The 20,040-nt window shown below is 40.8% G+C and overlaps 5 protein-coding genes and 1 pseudogene across 9 annotated transcripts; 5 read left to right on the top strand and 1 right to left on the bottom strand.

Annotated features, from left to right (window-relative positions):
- Window positions 1-777: 777 nt before the first annotated feature.
- Window positions 778-3,855, top strand: LOC147926418 (uncharacterized). Its single transcript, XM_087487058.1, has 4 exons — window positions 778-3,006; window positions 3,094-3,313; window positions 3,551-3,612; window positions 3,697-3,855. Exons 1-4 carry the CDS (start codon window positions 778-780, stop codon window positions 3,853-3,855), a joined length of 2,670 nt encoding a protein of 889 aa, XP_087343184.1.
- Window positions 3,856-4,090: 235 nt separating this feature from the next.
- LOC104746175 (target of rapamycin complex subunit LST8-1) lies at window positions 4,091-7,049 on the top strand. Its single transcript, XM_010467592.3, has 10 exons — window positions 4,091-5,118; window positions 5,239-5,340; window positions 5,430-5,542; window positions 5,750-5,819; window positions 5,972-6,049; window positions 6,135-6,251; window positions 6,346-6,428; window positions 6,505-6,584; window positions 6,663-6,722; window positions 6,808-7,049. Exons 1-10 carry the CDS (start codon window positions 5,011-5,013, stop codon window positions 6,912-6,914), a joined length of 918 nt encoding a protein of 305 aa, XP_010465894.1. The 5' UTR covers window positions 4,091-5,010; the 3' UTR covers window positions 6,915-7,049.
- A 152-nt stretch (window positions 7,050-7,201) lies between these two features.
- On the top strand, window positions 7,202-8,871 carry LOC104746174 (small ribosomal subunit protein RACK1x). The gene is made up of 2 exons (XM_019237387.2): window positions 7,202-8,253; window positions 8,563-8,871. The coding sequence occupies exons 1-2, from the start codon at window positions 7,375-7,377 to the stop codon at window positions 8,662-8,664; spliced, it is 981 nt and encodes a 326-aa protein (XP_019092932.2). The 5' UTR covers window positions 7,202-7,374; the 3' UTR covers window positions 8,665-8,871.
- A 350-nt stretch (window positions 8,872-9,221) lies between these two features.
- Window positions 9,222-10,332, top strand: LOC147926417 (putative F-box protein At3g17620 pseudogene; annotated as a pseudogene).
- Window positions 10,333-10,593: 261 nt separating this feature from the next.
- On the top strand, window positions 10,594-15,611 carry LOC104746173 (pentatricopeptide repeat-containing protein At3g18110, chloroplastic). The gene is made up of 4 exons (XM_010467589.3): window positions 10,594-14,222; window positions 14,364-14,564; window positions 14,701-14,791; window positions 14,942-15,611. Exons 1-4 carry the CDS (start codon window positions 10,696-10,698, stop codon window positions 15,446-15,448), a joined length of 4,326 nt encoding a protein of 1,441 aa, XP_010465891.2. The 5' UTR covers window positions 10,594-10,695; the 3' UTR covers window positions 15,449-15,611.
- A 45-nt stretch (window positions 15,612-15,656) lies between these two features.
- Window positions 15,657-19,784, bottom strand: LOC147926416 (uncharacterized). 5 transcript variants are annotated; one of them, XM_087488881.1, is made up of 8 exons: window positions 19,039-19,695; window positions 18,592-18,638; window positions 18,127-18,521; window positions 17,817-18,016; window positions 17,510-17,662; window positions 17,060-17,374; window positions 16,192-16,695; window positions 15,657-16,104 (listed from the first exon to the last, which is right to left on the bottom strand). In XM_087488881.1, the coding sequence occupies exons 3-8, from the start codon at window positions 18,394-18,396 to the stop codon at window positions 15,792-15,794; spliced, it is 1,755 nt and encodes a 584-aa protein (XP_087345007.1). In that variant the 5' UTR covers window positions 18,397-18,521; window positions 18,592-18,638; window positions 19,039-19,695; the 3' UTR covers window positions 15,657-15,791. The 5 variants fall into 5 exon arrangements, with proteins under 5 accessions (XP_087345007.1, XP_087345005.1, XP_087345008.1 ...); XM_087488879.1 differs by adding an exon at window positions 18,877-18,917 and having other exon boundaries at window positions 18,127-18,638; window positions 19,039-19,137; XM_087488882.1 differs by lacking the exon at window positions 19,039-19,695 and adding an exon at window positions 18,877-18,917.
- Between the last annotated feature and the right edge of the window lie 256 nt (window positions 19,785-20,040).

Here is a 20,040-nt window from a genome sequence, read left to right as displayed (position 1 = left end):
TAGTCATCTGGATTTAGATCTTAGGATTATTAATTGATATGAGAATATAATTGATTTTCCTGATAAAACCTTTGGTGAGCAAAATTATTTTTTGCAAAGAGATTTGATTTAGTAATTTTGTGAACAATCTAAACTTGTTTTTAAAGCTGATTTATTACCTAGAATTTTGCAAAGAGATTTGGATTTTCTGGTTTTAAATTTAGATAATATTTGCAGTGAGAACTGATTTATTTTATAATTGTGTTTAGAGTTCAAGAACGGTGCTTAATTGTTGAATCCTGCTAATTTAATTAATTGATCTGATTTTCCATGATTTCCTGAGAATTTCCCTAAGCCTAGCGTTTATTCCTATTGATTTACAACTCCTTTATTTTCTGTTTTTGCATTGCTATTTAAATTTAATATTTTGATTTAGCATAATTAAAAGAGTAATAAGTCTATTGTGTGAATCTAGAGTTCTTGTGGATTCGACCCCTAAGTACTACAATTGATCTCTTAATTTGAGAGAGTAGCTCAGGGTTAAATTTGAGCATATCAAATTTTGGCGCCGTTGCCGGGGACTCTTTTGATTTACCATTAGATTAAAGTCTTTGATTTTGTCTAAATTTTTCTTTTTCTATTTTACTCACACGCTTTTGTTTCTTTTCTCTTGTGTGTTTCAGGTACATGCCTAAGCCTAGCACCAGGAAAAATCCTACTGGTCCGGTTGTTAAGCTTACAAACCAAGAGTTAGGACAACTAGAGCGTGAAAACACAAAAGCAGCCAAATCAGCGAAGATGGCCAATATAATCATATTGAGACCTGATGAGGCTGGGGTTTTGAAGGATCAAGAGGGTAATGTGTACAACGAGCAAGGCCAGAAACTTGATGCTGAAGGACAGGTTATTCAGGAAGAACTCGTCGTGGTTGGTGAGAATGCAGATGGCATCGATCGACGCAACGTCGGCATCGATCGACGCAACCAGGACGGCATCGATCGATGCAATGCTGGCATCGATCGACGCAATGCCGGTGCCGGTGCGAATGGTGCAGATTTGGGTGGCAATGACCAGCAGATTGTTCAGCCTAGACGGGACAACAATGGAGAGCTTGTCAAGACTCTTGCGGACTTCAACAGACCAGACTTATTCTATGAGAACCGTTCCGCAATTGTCCCTCCTCCATTCCCAAGGAATGACTTTGAGCTGAAGCCTGCCTACTTCGCTCTTGTTGGACAAAGGCCATTCCAGAACTTGCCAAATGAGAAGCCTCTAGATCACATAGAGCACTTTGAGGACATAGTCACAAGCATCAAGGCTAATGGAGTCACTGAAGACTACCTCTACTGCAAGCTTTTCCCCTACTCTCTTGCTGGGGAAGCTTCTCATTGGCTAAGGCAGCTCAAACCAGGATCTCTGACAACCTGGCATGACATCAAGGTGGCATTCTTGAACTATTTCTATGATGATGCGATGTCTGATGAGCTGAGGATCAAGCTTTCCACCTTTAGACAAGGACCAACTGAATCTTACAAAGCTGCTTGGGTGAGGTTCAAAGCATACCAGAGGGACTGTCCACATCATGGATTTTCAGAGGTGCAATTGATCAGTATCTTCTTTAGCGGGATTGACTGGAGGTATCAGATGGCTTTGGATGCTGCTAGTGATGGGAACTTCAAGACAAGATACCCAGATGATGCTGAGAAGTTGATAGAAAGGCTAGCATCAAGCGACAGTACCAAGAATGCAGACTTAGAGCGGAAAAGAGCACATGAAGGCAATGGTTCAAATCAGTTTGCTGCAGCGAATGCTAAGTTGGATACAGTGCATAATCTTCTTGTGGGAAAGAAGTCTGTCCATTTTGCTGAAGATGTTGAGACTTTTGAGCCAAAGCCAGAGATTACAGAAGATGTCAACTATGTATATGGAGCTGGCTATCAAAATCAGAGATTTGGTCAGAAGAATTCCTTCACAGGAAATCCAAACAGCAACTTCACAAGGAACTATGGTTCTTCATCTTACCAACCCCTCCCTCCACCCAGTTCAGAGAGCAAGATGGAATCAATGGTTGAACAAATTCTTCAAGGTCAGCAGAAGTTAACAGTAGACTTCAATGGAAAGATTGATTCTGTTTACACTGAGCTGACTGGGAAATTTGAAGCTCTAAACACTCATGTCAGGAAGCTAGAGAATCAAGTGATTCAGACTGCTGGGTCTGTTAAAAGACAAGAGGAACTTCTTAATAGAAAAACTGAGAACCCCCACCATGCTTGTAATGCGATTTTGGTGAAGGAAGAAGATGAAGATACGACAGTCGGTCCAGCATCGATCGACACTACTCAAGAGCATCGATTGATGCAATCATCACCAAGTGTCGATCGACACAATGTCAGCATCGATCGACACACCCCACAGACAACTACGGTTTCTGTTCCAGTTCAACCATCCGATTCACAACAAGCCTACAAGCCTAAGGTTCCTTTTCCTAAGCCTAGGAGGTCTAAGCAGGAGATTGAAGAAGCTAGATGCAAAGCTATGATGGAGAAGGTGATGATAGAAATGCCTTTGATTGATGCAGTCAAGTTTTCTCCTGGTATTAAGAGATATGTGAAGAGGATGGTCACTAATGGTTTAAGCCCTGAGGAAGGAGCTTTGCTTACAAAGGATGTCAGCTCAATTCTGTTGAAGCAGCTCCCACAGAGGAAGAAGGATAAAAAGCAGGAAGTTGTTGTTTCTAAGGAAATTAGTGCAGTGATTCAGAGTAGGATTGCAGAGAAGTTACCAGATCCTGGAAGTTTTGTGTTAGATTGCTCTATCTCCACAGGAAGGTTTCCTCACTCTCTTTGTGATCTTGGTTCTAGTATCAATTTAATGCCACATTCTGTTGCTGTGAGACTTGGGATGACGGATTTCAGACCAACTAAGATATCTCTTATCTTAGCTGATCGGTCCAGAAGGATTCCTGAAGGTGTCTTAGAGGATGTTCCAATCAGGATTGGAGATTGCATAATTCCCACTGACTTTGTGGTGCTGGAATATGACAAAGAGCCTAATGATCCTCTCATCTTAGGACGCTCTTTCTTGGCTTCATCTGGTGCCATCATTGATGTTAAGAAGGAACACATAGCTCTGAATGTAGAAGATTTGGTTATGAACTTTGAGATGGACAAGTTGAGAAGGGTTCCAACTATTGATGGTCAGACATTTTCTGTGGAGGTTGTTTCTGATGACAATCTGATCATTGAGCTTCATGTAGACAGTACTGCTGGGTATGTCGAGGAGTTGGAGACTATTGAGAAAGTGAGCAAGCAAGCTGTTAAGCTTGAAGATTGGAGTGGGGATCATCTAATCAGTACTAGAGACCATGATGAGGTTCTAATGCATGATAAGTCGCTGGTAGATGACGTTTTTGTGATGGAAACACAGATTGCTGAGATTAGTTGCAGAAGCGTTGAAGAAACACGAGTTCAGAGACTTGCATCGATCGATGCAGCTGTTGCATCGATCGACACTCCTTCCAGAGACGGCTCGGACTTGTCCAAAACTGAAGATTCTCGCGTTGGATCCTTAGCTGCAAGTGCTAGACCAGTTGTAAAGCTGAAATCTCATCATTCCACAGTCCAGAACCCAGAGGTAAGGCCAAGGTATGCATCTCCTTCTCCCAAACCTTCTCCTATCATCAATAAGACTTTCAAAGGTACAAAAACTGTTGTGCAGTTAACCAAGCCGCGAGATTATCGCAGTGTGCTTGTTTCTTCTGTTGATGATTTTCCAGGACTTAAAAGAAAGCCACCCATCCCTCAGTCCCGTCCTGGTCCTGCTCCTCACATCCTTGTCAAACCTCATGCAGCTAAAGCCTACACACCCCTTGGATGAAGAGGACATCCTCTCAGAAGCATTCACTGCCATGTTCCGATCCACCGGATGCCTGAGATCCGACACAGTCAAGCTAATGACTGAAAACTTATGATAAACCAGAAGCACCAAATGATTTAGCCGACCACACAGAACCGTCTTCTAAATACAAGCCTAGCGTAGTATGATCTCCAAGGTTTCTCCAGAAGACCTATAAAACCAGTAAAATTAGGAATTCACACACCAAGTGATAAGAAAAGAACTTCTCTTTATTATCTGAATGAACTGTTTACAACTGATAACGAGATCGGCCTCTAGTCGCAGCTAGATCATAACCGATTACTCAAAGTCACATAAGACTCTGTTTCAACCAACAAACAACATACCAACTAACTCCTTTTTACAAAGTTTATATACAAAAAAAAAAATCTTCATTTACTCGCACGTGTTCTCTTCCTGATTCACACGTGCTCCTCCTTCTCTATTCTTCCTCCTTGTGTAGAGCTGATGGGGCTTATCACACACATCCTCATCTCATATATAATAAACTAAAAGAAACTATTCCCAAAAAGGAGGATTAAATCACTAATTTAAGAGCCAGGATTGATAAGAAGGTGAGAGCGTTACCAGATGCAACGAGCGTCTGTAGAGGTGAGCGAAGAAACAGAACATTGGACGACGGAGACTTTTAACTCCTTCACGACGGTTCAACGACGGGTGGGATAGACAAGCCCGTCGGAAAAACTTCTAAAAAGCTTCCAAAGTTTCACTGAGTTTCTCTGTTTTTAATTTGATCCTCATAAAATATCAAAATGGCCCCTTTACTTATTCAGACATGTCTATATGACCCCAACAAATAAATATTTATACAAAAAGCTCCCCGCGTTATTTTTTTCTAATTATGATCAGTAAAACCCTATTATTTCTTGTCTTCGTCTTCTTCTTGTTCCACTTTCTTTTGTCTTCCCCTTTCTCTCCAATTTATTTACAGTTTTTCGTTTTCTTCAATTCGCGAAACACACACTAGCTTGAAGATTCTTGTTGGGATCAAGTACTCTTCCTTATTATTTTTTTCGAGAAAAGGGGTTTGATTGGTTTTGGGGGGAAGGAATCAGCAAAAACAAAATTACGAAATGGTAGGTTCATGATTTCGATCGGGTAAAAAATCGATCGAGAATGAGTCAGCCTTCAGTGATTCTTGCTACGGCTAGCTATGATCACACGATCCGATTCTGGGAAGCCGAAACTGGTCGATGTTACCGTACCATTCAGTATCCTGATTCGGTTTGTTTTTCTCTCTCTCTCTCTCTCTCTCTCTCTCACTTGACTTTGTGAATTCTGTATCAGATAGCTTATGGAGTACAAGACTGATACAAATTACTGTTTTTTTTTGTATTGATTCAGCATGTAAATAGATTGGAGATAACCCCAGATAAGCGTTATCTAGCAGCAGCTTGCAATCCTCATATACGTCTCTTTGATGTCAATTCCAACAGTCCTCAACCTGTAATTATCCTTTCTTTCTTTTTTCTTCATTTTTGGTGTTTTCTTTTGTATTTTTCTATGATTTTGAAGGAGTGTTGGTGCGTAATCAGGTGATGACCTATGATTCACATACCAACAATGTTATGGCAGTAGGATTCCATTGTGAGGGTAAATGGATGTATTCTGGATCAGAGGATGGCACTGTTAAGATTTGGGACTTGAGGTAAAGGTTATGTCATCTTCTTGTTTGTTTCTTTTAGCTTAATGTTTAATAGGTTCATTCATTCGATGTGTGGATTCTAGAAATGGACAAGGATACTCAATACAAAGTTACGAAAAATCCTTAGAACATTCCTGAAGCATACAGACCTTATTAACTTGATTTGTATTCTTAGCAACAAGTTTGCTGACTTGTAAACCAAAAATGCAGGGCTCCGGGTTGCCAAAAGGAGTATGAAAGCGTTGCCGCAGTTAACACTGTTGTTTTGCACCCAAATCAGGTACATCAAACTATCCCAGTCATCTGTTAGTGTCGTGCTGTCTTGGTAGTTTGTTTAAAGAGAGCTGCGGTGTTACTGCTATTGAAACAGTTGTGCTTGTTTTTCTGGTAGGTATCTGTTTGGTCTTTATCTGAACTTTCTCTTTTGTACAGACTGAATTGATATCTGGAGACCAAAATGGAAATATACGTGTATGGGATCTCAGAGCAAATTCGTGTAGCTGTGAACTGGTAACCGCCTTTGACACGTGTTAATATCTTTATCCTAGTTACATTTCTTAGAATCCGTAGATAATCACTTGGGGTGTAAATATAGGTGCCAGAGGTTGATACAGCTGTACGGTCTTTGACGGTTATGTGGGATGGGACAATGGTGGTTGCTGCTAACAACCGTGGAACATGTTATGTATGGCGCTTGCTGCGTGGAAAGCAGGTAGTTTTCTGATATGTAAACATTTCTTTAGTCATGCAACAGTCGCGTTCCTGTGATTTCCCATGCCACTAAACACTCATTTATCTTCTTTCAGACACTGACCGAGTTTGAGCCCCTTCATAAGCTACAAGCTCATAATGGTCACATCCTTAAATGCCTCCTCTCTCCCGCAAACAAGTAATGTGTTTCGTTTTCTTTTTCTTGAAACCATTTACTTCTTCTTCTCTCTTCAAAGTTGTATATTTGTTAGCAGATATCTAGCGACCGCGTCATCTGATAAAACCGTCAAAATATGGAACGTCGATGGTTTCAAACTAGAGAAAGTTTTAACAGGTATGGTCTCCATGTTTTTTGCTAACATGATTCGTTCTCCCTTTACCTTTTCTTACAGTCATTAATCTTATTGAACAGGACATCAAAGATGGGTCTGGGACTGCGTATTCTCAGTTGATGGTGAATTTCTTGTAACAGGTACTGATCTCTATCTTAACTTAAAGCAAAAATATAAACAGAACAATCTTTCAAACTGTTTGTGATTTCTGTATTATCTGAACAGCATCATCGGACATGACGGCTAGATTGTGGTCAATGCCAGCGGGAAAAGAAGTGAAGGTGTACCAAGGTCATCATAAAGCCACTGTGTGTTGTGCACTCCACGATTAAAAACCTTAAGAAGAATGAATAAAAGCTAAAATTATGAACAACAAACAAACCACGATTGTGTTCTTTGTATTGTGTTTTAGAAAAACTCTTGGCAGTGTACATCATTATTCTCAATCGGAGTCGTTTTTAATTGCTCTTCTGATCTTTCTGCGATGATCAAACATTTCTCAACTCCACAACCCAAAAAAAAAACACAAACAGCTCCAACTAAAACTAATATCATAAGAAGCCCATGTACGGCCCAAATTCTGACAAGGAATCGTCGTCGGCCCAAATAAGCAGTGTCTCCTTGCTGAAACCACCGCACACCTAAACCCTAATTTCTTCAGTTTTCTTTTGACCTAGAGTATAAATAGCGACATTTCACTGAACCTCCAAATCTCTCGCTCTGTTACGCCATTTTCGTGAGTAAGAAGAAGAAACACTAGAGTCTCTCCCCCCCACACCAAAACCTCTAACCATGGCCGAGGGACTTGTGTTGAAGGGCACTATGCGCGCCCACACCGATATGGTAACCGCCATCGCTACACCGATCGATAATTCCGACATCATCGTCACAGCGTCGCGTGACAAATCCATCATCCTCTGGAAACTCACAAAGGACGACAAGTCATACGGTGTTGCTCAGCGTAGGCTCACAGGTCACTCTCATTTCGTTGAAGATGTGGTTCTCTCATCTGACGGTCAGTTCGCACTCTCCGGAAGCTGGGACGGTGAGCTTCGTCTCTGGGATCTCGCTACCGGCGTCTCAACCCGTCGTTTCGTCGGACACACGAAAGATGTGCTCTCCGTTGCGTTCTCCGTTGATAACCGTCAGATCGTATCTGCGTCTCGTGACCGTACGATCAAGCTGTGGAACACACTCGGTGAATGCAAGTACACGATCTCCGAAGGTGATGGTCACAAGGAGTGGATTAGCTGTGTTAGGTTTAGCCCCAACACGCATGTGCCCACCATTGTCTCTGCTTCGTGGGATCACACCGTCAAAGTGTGGAACCTACAGAACTGTAAGCTGAAGAACTCTCTTGTTGGACATACTGGTTACCTTAACACTGTTGCTGTCTCGCCTGATGGTTCGCTGTGCGCCAGTGGTGGTAAAGATGGTGTTATCTTGTTGTGGGATTTGGCTGAGGGAAAGAAGCTTTACTCGCTTGAGGCTGGCTCTATCATTCACTCGCTTTGTTTCAGTCCTAACAGATACTGGCTTTGTGCTGCGACAGAGAACAGCATTAAGATCTGGGATCTTGAGAGCAAGACTGTTGTTGAGGACTTGAAGGTTGACCTCAAGGCTGAGGCTGAGAAGGCTGATGGTGGCGTTGGAACTGGTAACCAGAAGAAGGTATGTCATTATTCTTACAATTTCGACTTGGTTGTCCGATAGTGATTGGTTCTCTTGTTTATACGAATCAATTGTTTGTGCTGCAATTGATTGTTTTAGTGAATGCACCAAAAAGTAGTTATGAATTTGTACTAGTGTTTATGGCCAAAAAATGAATTTTTGGTTTGAAATTGCATAAATATATGTTCCTAGGATTAGCTTTCAATCTCTGAAATGGTACTCTGCTCCAAAGGTTTTGACTTTGATGTTAACAGATAGGAAGAGATTGATTGATTATGTTTCTAAAGGGATTGTGTAATGAAAATGCAGGTGATCTATTGCACAAGCTTGAACTGGAGTGCAGATGGAAGCACATTGTTCAGTGGTTACACTGATGGAGTTGTCAGGGTCTGGGGTATTGGTCGTTACTAGAGACAAGAAGAAGAAGAGGATGAAGAAGACTGATGAGTGTTACGAATTCTCCAGAAAAAAAATTAGCTGTTTTTTTAAGTTTCTCCAATTTTTCCAGACTGGGTCAGTAATGTATTAGTCCCTCCCAAAACCTCTATGTTGGCAATTTTTGTTTAAATTTCCAGAAAGAACAACAAAGTCAAAACGCCGATACATTGGTTATCATTAGATCACTGTCTTAAAAGGGCACGATTTTGATTGCTATTTACATTACTGATCTTTGGATTGGTCTTAGAAAGGTTCAATATTCACGGTTCAGCCATCGTTTCACGACTATAATGTTGCGGTTTTGGTGCAAGATGTGATTGTTGACATCTCAGTCTCGCTTGTCAAAATATTATTTTGGGCCACATTAAAAGCCCACTAGTTAAGATTCTTTAGCCGACTTGGCGCACACACTTGAGCTAGGGCTTTTTATGTCTTTCAAAATTTGTAACCACCAGAAGCAGAGGAGACTTTCTTCTTAAGCTTTTAAACCTAACTTAGTTGTGTAAGTGTAACACCAATCTTTGCTGATGATGCTGTCCGATCTTCCAAGCGATTTGACAGAGGAAGTGCTCGTTAGGCTTCCAGTGACATCGATGAGAGCAGTGCGATTCGTTTGCAAAAAGTGGAACACGTTAACCAAAGAAGAGAGTTTTACAAAGAAGCACGTTGCTCGAGCCAAAGCAGCAGCAGCAAGGGAGGTGGTTGTGGTGATGAATGATCGAGTTAATCTGATGAGCGTCAACCTCCAGGGAATTCACAACAACGTCGACCCGCGAATAAACCATCTAGGTAAACTCGTTAGCCTAACCGATTTAGATGTCTGAAGTGTTTCACTGCGATGGTTTATTGTTATGCATCACGAGAGACCGCACTAGGTTCGTTGTTTGGAATCCGTATTGCGGCCAAACCCTGTATTTCAAACATAAGCGAAAGCACGTGATGGACAAGTATGCTATTGGATACGAGACGAGAGAATCGAGCGGCCGCAGCTATAAAGTTTTAAGATTTGATGGATGTACTCGGGAATACGTTTGTTATGAACTTGACTATATCAACTCTGAAACACGGATGGAGATTATCCCTACGCCTATCACTAGGGACTGGTATATACCTTTTCAACATTGTGGCGTGTCTCTCAAAGGAAATATTTATTGGTATGCTGGGCGAAAGTTTAATGAAGAAAGAGGAGTATTCTTCTTACTCTGTTTTGATTTTACAAGAAAGAGATTTGTACCGCATCTAAGTCTACCGTTTCTCTCTTATACGGGAGATACTCTAAGTCTATCTAGTGTTAGAGATGAGCAACTTGCAGTGTTATTTCAGAATGAAGATACATCATATATGGAGATATGGATTACGACAGAGATTGAGCCCGAAACAGTGTCGTGGAGCAAGCTGTTCTTTGCGGTGGAAGTTTTAAAGATTTCGGATAGCTGTGGGAGTTTCTTTGTAGACGAGGAGAAGAAAGTTGTCGTTGTTTTTGATGAAGAGAAGAACAGAGAAATGTGGGACCGCAACATAGCTGCTTATATCATTGGAGAGGATGGAATTATCACAAAAGTAGATTTAGGAAAAGCTGTAAGCAGTTCTCATCATCCACAAATGTGCTCTTGTGTTCCAAGTTTAGCGCAAATCAAATGACCACAACTGTAAAAAAAAATATATATTTAGCTGCTTTTGTAAAATCTCTATTTTGACAACTTTTGTTTCGTTTCAATAAAAGAACCAAGTGTGTGTCACAAAAGCTAATTCATGGGTTATATCATCATATCAATGTATCAAAAGGTCCCTCACCACTGTTTTGGTTGCGTTTTACATTCTTGATCGTTTTGATCTAACCTCACACTAAAACGGCAAGGTGTGTGTTTATAATAATCTCAGACAGCACGGAGTTTTTTCCACAGGGACACTAAAAATGTATCATTGTCTCTCTCTCTCACAGATATCTTATTAACGGCACAAATGGCTGCAACGGATTAATGAAGCCGAGAGGAGAAGATAGTAATGGCGGTGGTTTCTGCAGGTGCTTTAGCTTTTCCTCCTTCTTTATCCGTCCGCGCCACCCTTAATCCTGAGACTAAAGATGAACAACAACAAGGGAGCACTAGCTCTACCCAGAAATTTACTTACAGTCGAGCTTCTCCCGCAGTCCGATGGCCACATTTGAATCTCCGTGAGACTTACGATTCCACAACTTCATCACCGTCGCAACCCGTGTCCCCCACCGATACAACGGATTCAGGCGAAGTCGTCGATTCGATTGGCTTTAACGAGCAGGAAAAGACGAAAGACGATGAAACCGCCGCCGTCGCCGTCGTGGCGAGTCGGAGAAGGAGAGTGAAGAAATTGAACAAAGTGGCGCTGATTAAGGCCAAGGATTGGAGAGAGAGGGTGAAGTTTCTTACGGATAAGATTCTGAGCCTAAAACCTAATCAGTTCGTTGCGGACGTTCTCGATGCTCGTCCCGTTCAGATGACTCCTACGGATTACTGTTTCGTTGTTAAATCAGTTGGTCAGGTGAGCTGGCAACGAGCTCTTGAGGTTTTCGAGTGGCTCAATCTCCGTCATTGGCACTCACCTAACGCTCGTATGGTTGCGGCTATACTCGGTGTTTTGGGAAGGTGGAATCAAGAATCGCTTGCCGTTGAGATTTTCACTAGGGCTGAGCCAACGGTAGGAGATACTGTTCAAGTGTACAACGCGATGATGGGTGTTTATTCTCGTAGTGGCAAGTTTTCGAAAGCACAGGAGCTGCTCGACGCAATGCGTCAGAGAGGGTGTGTTCCAGACCTTATTAGTTTCAATACTCTTATTAACGCTAGGCTTAAGTCTGGTGGGGTGACTCCGAATTTAGCTGTTGAGTTATTAGATATGGTTAGGAATTCGGGTCTTAGGCCTGATGCTATCACTTACAACACTCTGCTCAGTGCGTGTTCGCGGGATTCTAATTTGGAAGGTGCTGTGAAGGTTTTTGAGGACATGGAAACTTATCGTTGTCAGCCTGATTTGTGGACTTATAATGCCATGATATCTGTTTATGGAAGATGTGGGCTTGCTGCTGAAGCTGAGAGGCTATTCATGGAGTTGGAGCTTAAAGGTTATTCACCTGATGCAGTGACATACAACTCTTTGCTCTATGCTTTTGCTAGAGAAAGAAATACAGAGAAGGTGAAGGAGGTGTACAAAGAAATGCAGAAAATGGGGTTTGGGAAAGATGAGATGACTTATAACACGATCATTCACATGTATGGCAAGCAGGGACAACTTGATCTTGCGCTACAGCTTTATAAAGACATGAAAGGTCTGTCAGGTAGAAACCCTGATGCTATTACTTACACTGTTTTGATCGATTCACTTGGAAAAGCAAACAGAACCGTGGAAGCCGCAGCTATAATGTCTGAGATGCTTGATGCTGGGATTAAACCAACTCTGCAGACGTACAGTGCTCTAATCTGCGGTTATGCCAAGGCTGGGAAGCGAGAAGAGGCTGAGAATACTTTCAGTTGCATGTTGCGCTCAGGTACTAAACCTGATAATTTAGCGTATTCTGTAATGTTGGATGTATTACTAAGAGGCAACGAGACAAGAAAGGCGTGGGTTTTATATCGTGATATGATTTCTGACTGTCAGACACCGTCTCACAGTCTGTATGAGTTGATGGTACTTGGACTTATGAAGGAAAATAGGTCAGACGACATTCAGAAAACCATTAGAGACATGGAAGAATTGTGTGGCATGAACCCACTAGAGATTTCATCAGTTCTTGTGAAGGGTGAATGCTTTGACCTTGCTGCTAGACAGTTGAAAGTGGCTATCACCAATGGGTATGACCTGGAAAACGACACTCTATTATCTATCTTGGGTTCCTACAGTTCATCAGGCAGGCATTCAGAAGCGTTTGAGTTACTTGAATTTTTGAAAGAACACGCCAGTGGATCTAAAAGTCTTATAAATGAAGCTCTAATTGTTATACATTGCAAAGTTAACAATATTAGTGCTGCTCTAGATGAATATTTTTCTGACCCATGTGTTCATGGCTGGTGTTATGGCAGTTCCACCATGTATGAGACTCTATTACACTGCTGTGTAGCAAATGAACATTACGCTGAAGCTTCTCAAGTTTTCTCTGACCTGAGACTATCTGGCTGTGAAGCTTCAGAAAGTGTTTGTAAAAGCATGGTTGTTGTGTATTGCAAGCTTGGCTTTCCAGAGACAGCTCATCAAGTGGTTAATCAAGCTGAGACAAAAGGCTTCCACTTTGCCTGTTCGCCTATGTATACTGATATCATCGAGGCTTATGGAAAACTAAAGCTATGGCAGAAAGCGGAGAGTGTGGTTGGCAACCTAAGACAAAGTGGACGAACACCTGATCTTAAGACATGGAACAGCTTGATGTCGGCTTATGCTGAGTGTGGCTGTTATGAACGGGCAAGGGCTATTTTTAACACTATGATGAGGGATGGTCCATCTCCTACTGTTGAATCCATCAATATCTTGTTGCATGCTTTGTGTGTTGATGGGAGACTTGAAGAGCTCTACGTTGTTGTTGAAGAATTGCAAGATATGGGCTTTAAGATTAGCAAAAGCTCCATTCTTTTGATGCTTGACGCATTTGCCCGGGCTGGAAATATTTTTGAGGTAAAGAAGATATACAGTAGTATGAAAGCAGCTGGTTACTTACCCACAATTCGCCTTTATAGGATGATGATTGAGCTTCTCTGCAAAGGGAAACGAGTTAGAGATGCTGAAATTATGGTCTCTGAAATGGAAGAGGCCAATTTCAAGGTTGAGCTCGCTATATGGAATTCCATGCTGAAGATGTATACGGCTATCGAGGATTACAAGAAGACAGTTCAAGTATACCAGAGGATAAAAGAAACTGGACTGGAACCAGATGAGACCACTTACAACACTCTGATTATAATGTATTGTAGAGACAGACGACCAGAAGAAGGGTACTTGCTGATGCAGCGAATGAGAAATATTGGTCTGGACCCAAAACTGGACACATACAAGAGCTTGATCTCTGCTTTTGGTAAGCAAAAATGCCTTGAACAAGCTGAACAACTGTTTGACGAGCTTCTCTCCAAAGGTTATAAACTAGACCGTTCATTTTACCACACGATGATGAAAATATCCCGAGATTCTGGAAGTGACTCCAAGGCAGAAAAATTGTTGCAAATGATGAAGAGTGCAGGAATAGAACCAACACTTGCTACAATGCATTTGCTTATGGTTTCATATAGTTCGTCAGGAAATCCCCAAGAAGCTGAAAAAGTTCTTAGTAACCTGAAAGAAACAGACGTGGAACTAACAACTCTGCCTTATAGCTCAGTTATTGATGCTTACCTTCGGAGCAAAGATTATAACAGTGGAATAGAAAGGCTTTTGGAAATGAAGAAAGAGGGCCTGGAGCCCGACCACAGGATATGGACTTGCTTTGTTAGGGCAGCGAGTTTCTCCAAGGAAAAAAGTGAAGTCATGTTGCTGCTGAAAGCTCTTCAAGATATTGGTTTTGATCTTCCTATCAGGTATGGATGATCTGATGTATTCCATAAAAATGATTGGTCTGTTAGTCATGTTTATGGTTTTATTATTAAAGATATTATAATTTTGATACAGGATCATCATATGGTACTAATAATTATGTGTTTTTTGATGATACCTACCAGGCTTTTAGCTGGAAGACCTGAGTTGTTAGTTCCTGAGGTGGATGAATGGTTCGAGAAACTGAGACCCATAGAGGACAATGCTGCTCTTAATTTTGCTAATGCTCTTTTAAATCTTCTTTGGGCGTTTGAACTCAGAGCTACTGCATCATGGGTATTCCAATTGGCAATCAAAAGGGGTATCTTCAGTCGCGATGTTTTTAGGTCAGTCGTCTAAACATATGTCATGAATGGTGTCAACACTCACCCTTAAACTGGTCAACACTTGTTTCTCGTGAAAACGTTTTCGAATGCACCGAGTATTTAGCAGTCACATTTACGATTGACGTTGATTTTTCAGGGTGGCGGACAAAGACTGGGGTGCTGATTTCAGAAGATTGTCGGGAGGTGCAGCACTTGTTGCCCTGACTCTATGGCTTGACCACATGCAGGCAATTTCTCTCTTTCTTCTCTCTTAATTTCTCTGCATCTTCGCATCATATTTCACAAATCCCTTCATAACTGAAGATCGTATGACATATAATCATCTCATATTCACCAATAACCCTCAACCTCTGCTACAATTCTTTTCCCATTTTCAGGATGCATCACTTGAAGGGTACCCAGAGTCTCCAAAATCAGTTGTCTTAATCACAGGGACCGCAGAATACAACGGCATATCCCTGGACAAAACGCTGAAGGCATGTCTCTGGGAGATGGGTTCTCCATTTCTTCCCTGCAAGACGAGAACTGGGCTTCTAGTGGCCAAAGCTCACTCTCTGAGAATGTGGTTGAAGGACTCACCATTCTGCTTCGACTTGGAGCTAAAAGACTCGGTGTCCTTACCAGAATCAACCTCAATGGACCTGATCGACGGGTGTTTCATAAGACGTGGACTTGTTCCTGCGTTTAACCACATCAAAGAGAGACTTGGCGGATTTGTTTCACCAAAGAAGTTTTCGAGACTGGCATTGCTACCAGACGAAATGAGAGAACGAGTGATAAAGACAGATATAGAAGGACATAGACAGAAGATAGAGAAGATGAAGAAAAATAAGGGAAATGAAGTGATTAGTGTTAACCCTCGAAAGAAGTTCGTCAGAAAGTAAGTAAGTGATGTCATGATATCGTACTATCATATTACACATTTGTAATTATTGTATACAGTTTCGATTTTTCTTATTGTCATTAGAAATTTAGAAATAAGCGTCTTCATGTAATATTTATCAATAGGATTAATAAATTAAAAAGAGTACTACAATTTACATCTAACAACTTTTTCCCGTTGAATTAAAAATTGTACTTAGGTTCAACTTATTTATTGTTAAATTCAAGATATTTTCTTTGTTGTTAAAAAATCAGTGAAACTATTGGTTTTCTATAAAGATGCGTGGATTAGACGTATTTTATACATACAACAAATTTCAAAATTTTCAAGAGCGAAAGAAACACCTAATTTGGTGTGTCTTGGTTCTCGATAGGAACTACTGCAGACACTTTCCTTCTCCTCCTAGGCGTAAGTTTTTTTAAACCAGTGGTGTTGTTCGAAGTTTCTGCAACACGTTTGCGCCTTCGTCTTTGTTTCTCCTCTGCAATGTCTTGGATCTCGTTAGACGGTTCCACTTCCAACAACCTCTCCTCTCCTCCATTGTTTGGTTCATTTTCACGAACAGTCTCATTCTCTTGTCTACATACATCTCCTGAGCATTTCTCTAATCTTTTCCTCCGTCTCTTTGGTTGCCTCTCTGCATCTGACTTCTTCTGTCTGCATCAACAAAACAGTGAATTTAGATTCACAAAAGCTGTGCAATTGCGTGTGTGTGTGTGTGTAAGGAATAATCTATTAACTTACTTGGCTTTGCCTTTCTTCTTCAGGGCTACACTATCGGGTTCTGGCTCTGGAGATATATCCGGTAGTGCCAATATAGCGCCTGTGACAAGAGCAGGACGCTCTGATTCCCGGTCAACAAAATTACCTACAATAGCTTCTTTCCGTAACCTTCTAGCTTCTTGTAAAAGAGCCACTTGATGAGGATATAAAGTCTTCCATCTCCTCAGGCACTGATTGTCAGTACGACAAGACAGATCCGAAGCCACCTTGGACCAGCTATATCCATGTTTTGCAATTGCTTCTCTCAACTTTTCATCCTCTGCCTCAGTCCACTTTCCACGATTTAATTTGGGCTCTAAACAATTTACCCATCTCTCTCGACACTGAGTCGCAGTACGTCCAGGAACAAACTGAGAAATCTTATGCCAGTTTTGAGATCCGAAGAGTGTCACAGCTACTTTCACACGTTTGTCTTCCTCTAAGCTCCATCTTCCTTTTCTTGTAGGGCGAAGGGACTTTTTCCATCTGCGAATAGAGAGGAAGGAAATCAGATAAACCATTTAAACATGCATCTGAATGCATAAACAAACACATTCTAAAATCCTAGAAAAATGTCATCAATGGGTGTATATTGAGGTTATGATAAAATCCCACATCGGCTAAACATGGACTTGATGGGTGGTTTATAAAACCCTATAGACTTTTTTTTTCCCTAACAAACTAGCTATTGAGACAATTGATCGGACTAAAATATATTAAATTCATATAATTTGGTAGATGGAGGGAAACGTACGAGGCTACCTCTTCTTAGACAAAATAGTCAAACATACTGCAGAATTTGATATCTATCTCATAAAGAAAGGAGTGAATGTAAAAGATAAAAACTGACCTATTTGAGCACTGAGGTCCAGTTCTTCCTTTTAATACATTTGCAACAGATTGCCAGTCGTTATCGCCAAATAACTTTACTGCAGCACGAAGTTGATCATCTTCCTCTGAAGTCCATTCTTTCTTCAATATGCTTGCATTCAAGCTTCTCTGATATCGAGCCAAACATTGAAATGGGGTCCTATTTGTCCCTAGTGATACCGCAATATCAAGCCAATCTGTAAAACCCTTTTCTTTTATAATTAGGAGTAGGTTTTTGTCCTCTGCTTCAGTCCACGGACCGTGGTTAATCAATGGATCTTCCGAGCTCATCCACCTACAATGAGGCAAGTTAAAAAACTGAAATCTCAAAATAAGAGACAGAGTGATGGTATATGAAATGTGCACTCATAGATATGATTAAAGGCTGATTTATCTTCAAAACCAGAGTTCAACTAGAGGAGGAACTTACCGAGCTTCACATTCTGCAGCAGAACGGTCTTTGATATCCAAGGAATCCCAATTAATTTTCGGAAGAAACTGCCTAATCATTTCTGGTGTTATCTCAAGATTTCGGATCGATTCATTGATGGCGTCTATATCATATGTAGATCCTTCCAAATCACTGTTAAGAAATTGCGGTCAGTCAAACTCTTTCAGAAAAATATAACGAAAAAACTTGAAACTAATTCTGCATCTGAAATTATCAAAGCAGCAGATTTAAGGGTACTAGGCACCAGAAGATGATAGCACTTTAAAAGAGGATGAGCAAGTAGTACCTGGACTGTTCAATAGCTTCATAAAGTAGTATCTTTTGAACTTCTTGTTTTAGACCTTTTGCAAGGTTTTTGTTCTCCTGAGTAGACCATTTTCTCCGTTCCACTGAAACTGGATATTTCTCTAGTGCCATCCTATAATCTGCAACACAAGGGTTTTCCGGTGGACCCAACAGCAACGGATATGTCTTTTTATCATTACCCTAACAAAAAAAACATGGAATTTAAGATAAGAAATTTTTTCCATCAGAGTCTAGAGAAAAAAAAGACTACAAAACAACAGCAGAGGCAGGAAGACAGATCAAAGTATTACCTCGGAGCTATCACAAGGCACAGATTTTCGTGTTGAGATTAACTCCACACGAGGATCTTTCCTCTGAACAAGTGCCAGTTTCGTTCTTCTCTTGCAAGAAGCTTGAAAATCTTTTACTATTTTAACATTTTTCTTGTGTTTCTCGTTCTGCTCGATTGTTGCTTCAAGTACTTCCAATTTTCTTCTAAGAAATTTCTGATATGCCCTGTTCTTCCTGATTGCATCAACAAAGGCTTGTGCAGCTTCAGGGAAAGTTGAACTCTCTGGCATAAGAGATAACTGGCTTGTCTCCAGGTGGTCATGATGCTCAGCGGAAGTATTTTCATGTACATCAACAGAACGGCCATCTTGTACATCCTCAGAATCTGGCACTGTGACAATCGATTTCCCGTGATCTGGAAAGCTTTCACAAGTATTAGATCTACTCAATATTTCGCGTGAAGGTTCATTATCCGAGTCATGTACCTGCTTTTTCTTCCCGGCAGAATCATTCATGAAATTTCCCTCCGGATCTGCAAAAGAATAGTAAGAAATGACCAATCATAAGCATATTTTCCAATAGAGGATAAAAAAAAAGACAAAGCAAGCCCACATTCTAACACACGAATTCATCATATCATCAATCAACAAACATAAGAACAGAGAGCTTCTAACTGATTCCATCAGGGACAATACATAGATGCAAAAAATACACTGTTCAACCTCAAGTAAATAATATGAAACCTCCGACACCTTTCTCACTGAGTGTACCTTCTATATAGAATCATACAAAGAAGCTTGAGAAGCAGAGTCTTCAGATAACCATAGAAGGAACATTTCCAGAAGTTAACACAGAAACAATAATCTAACGAAATCAGTAGCTATAACCCAAATAGAAACAAAGTAAAGACAAAACTTCACAATTGAGCTCACCAAAATTTGCATAAGCAGAGAATCGTCTACGAATAACACGAAGAGTTTCAAAGGCGCCATCTTCGTCATCGTCATCATCGTCGGATAAACCAATGGGAGGAATGGGCACATCCATAGACAATGCTAATTGGCTCGTAATACTACGAATCATCTCGAAATCATCTTCACTCTCCGAATCCGAGGGCAATGATAAACCCACGGGAGGACCACTACTCAATTCCGAATCCTTGGACGATGCGAATTGGCTATTAATGCTACGAAGCATCTCGAAATCGTCCTCGTTCTCCGAATCCGACGGCATCGTTTCACCACCGCCTCCATCAGCTTCAATTGAATTGGTTTTAGCAGCGAATTGATCGGAATTAGCGTCGGAGACCATACAGGCGCGTCTTATGTCCTCGAAGTCTTCAATGTCGTCTTCCTCGTCATCGTCATCATCGTCGTAAGCCTCGTATAGGCTATTCCGGTTCATAGCGTTACAGATTGAGAAAAGTGTCTATTAGGAAAGCGAAATCGAATCAAAAAATCGAAGAACTTGAGAAACGGCTCCGAGAGAAAAGGTTTTTATGTGTATGCCTCTGGGAGAAGAAGAACGAAGAAGATGAAAAGGTTTCTCATATAAGGGTTTTATTTATGTTAATATGGCGGCATCATAACAAACGGATCGGGTCGAGTTGGTTCGGATCGGATGTTGATTAGGTCGTAATCGTTTGGGACAATTGTGAAACCTTTGGGATATTAAACACGAAATTTTAATTCATTTAACAACCAAAACATATAGAACCGGATTATATTGTCTACCATTAACGGTTAAAGAGTCAAATCTCACAAAAGTGGGTTAGTTCATAAGATCATCATTAGCGGTAGCAACAACAAGGGTTACTCAAAATAATGTATTTTAATTATTTTCTTTAAATATTATTATATATTTAAATAATAAATCAATATAAATAAAATTGACCAATCATAGACTAGTATACTAAAGAGCAACGATTCTTCCGA

This window comes from Camelina sativa, chromosome 15 (genome assembly GCF_030686135.1).
Source record: "Camelina sativa cultivar CO46 ecotype springtype chromosome 15, ASM3068613v1".
NCBI lineage: Eukaryota > Viridiplantae > Streptophyta > Magnoliopsida > Brassicales > Brassicaceae > Camelina > Camelina sativa.
This window is presented reverse-complemented; position numbering and strand designations above follow the sequence as displayed.

Bases quoted from the DNA above. Each gene is read 5' to 3' on its own strand.
- LOC147926418 (XM_087487058.1), top strand. From the start codon at position 778: ATGGCCAATATAATCATATTGAGACCTGATGAGGCTGGGGTTTTGAAG. The intron at 3,007-3,093 runs GTGCTGGAATAT...ATTGATGTTAAG, and splicing joins TAATTCCCACTGACTTTGTG to AAGGAACACATAGCTCTGAA. The intron at 3,613-3,696 runs GTAAGGCCAAGG...ACTGTTGTGCAG, and splicing joins CCACAGTCCAGAACCCAGAG to TTAACCAAGCCGCGAGATTA.
- LOC104746175 (XM_010467592.3), top strand. From the start codon at position 5,011: ATGAGTCAGCCTTCAGTGATTCTTGCTACGGCTAGCTATGATCACACG. The intron at 5,119-5,238 runs GTTTGTTTTTCT...GTATTGATTCAG, and splicing joins CCATTCAGTATCCTGATTCG to CATGTAAATAGATTGGAGAT. The intron at 6,429-6,504 runs GTAATGTGTTTC...ATTTGTTAGCAG, and splicing joins CTCCTCTCTCCCGCAAACAA to ATATCTAGCGACCGCGTCAT.
- LOC104746174 (XM_019237387.2), top strand. From the start codon at position 7,375: ATGGCCGAGGGACTTGTGTTGAAGGGCACTATGCGCGCCCACACCGAT. The intron at 8,254-8,562 runs GTATGTCATTAT...ATGAAAATGCAG, and splicing joins GAACTGGTAACCAGAAGAAG to GTGATCTATTGCACAAGCTT.
- LOC104746173 (XM_010467589.3), top strand. From the start codon at position 10,696: ATGGCGGTGGTTTCTGCAGGTGCTTTAGCTTTTCCTCCTTCTTTATCC. The intron at 14,223-14,363 runs GTATGGATGATC...GATACCTACCAG, and splicing joins GGTTTTGATCTTCCTATCAG to GCTTTTAGCTGGAAGACCTG. The intron at 14,565-14,700 runs GTCAGTCGTCTA...TTGATTTTTCAG, and splicing joins TTCAGTCGCGATGTTTTTAG to GGTGGCGGACAAAGACTGGG.
- LOC147926416 (XM_087488878.1), bottom strand. From the start codon at position 19,510: ATGAACCGGAATAGCCTATACGAGGCTTACGACGATGATGACGATGAC. The intron at 18,639-19,038 runs GTGAGCTCAATT...ATTCTTTTGCAG, and splicing joins CTCTGCTTATGCAAATTTTG to ATCCGGAGGGAAATTTCATG. The intron at 16,105-16,191 runs GTAAGTTAATAG...TTGTTGATGCAG, and splicing joins AAGAAGAAAGGCAAAGCCAA to ACAGAAGAAGTCAGATGCAG.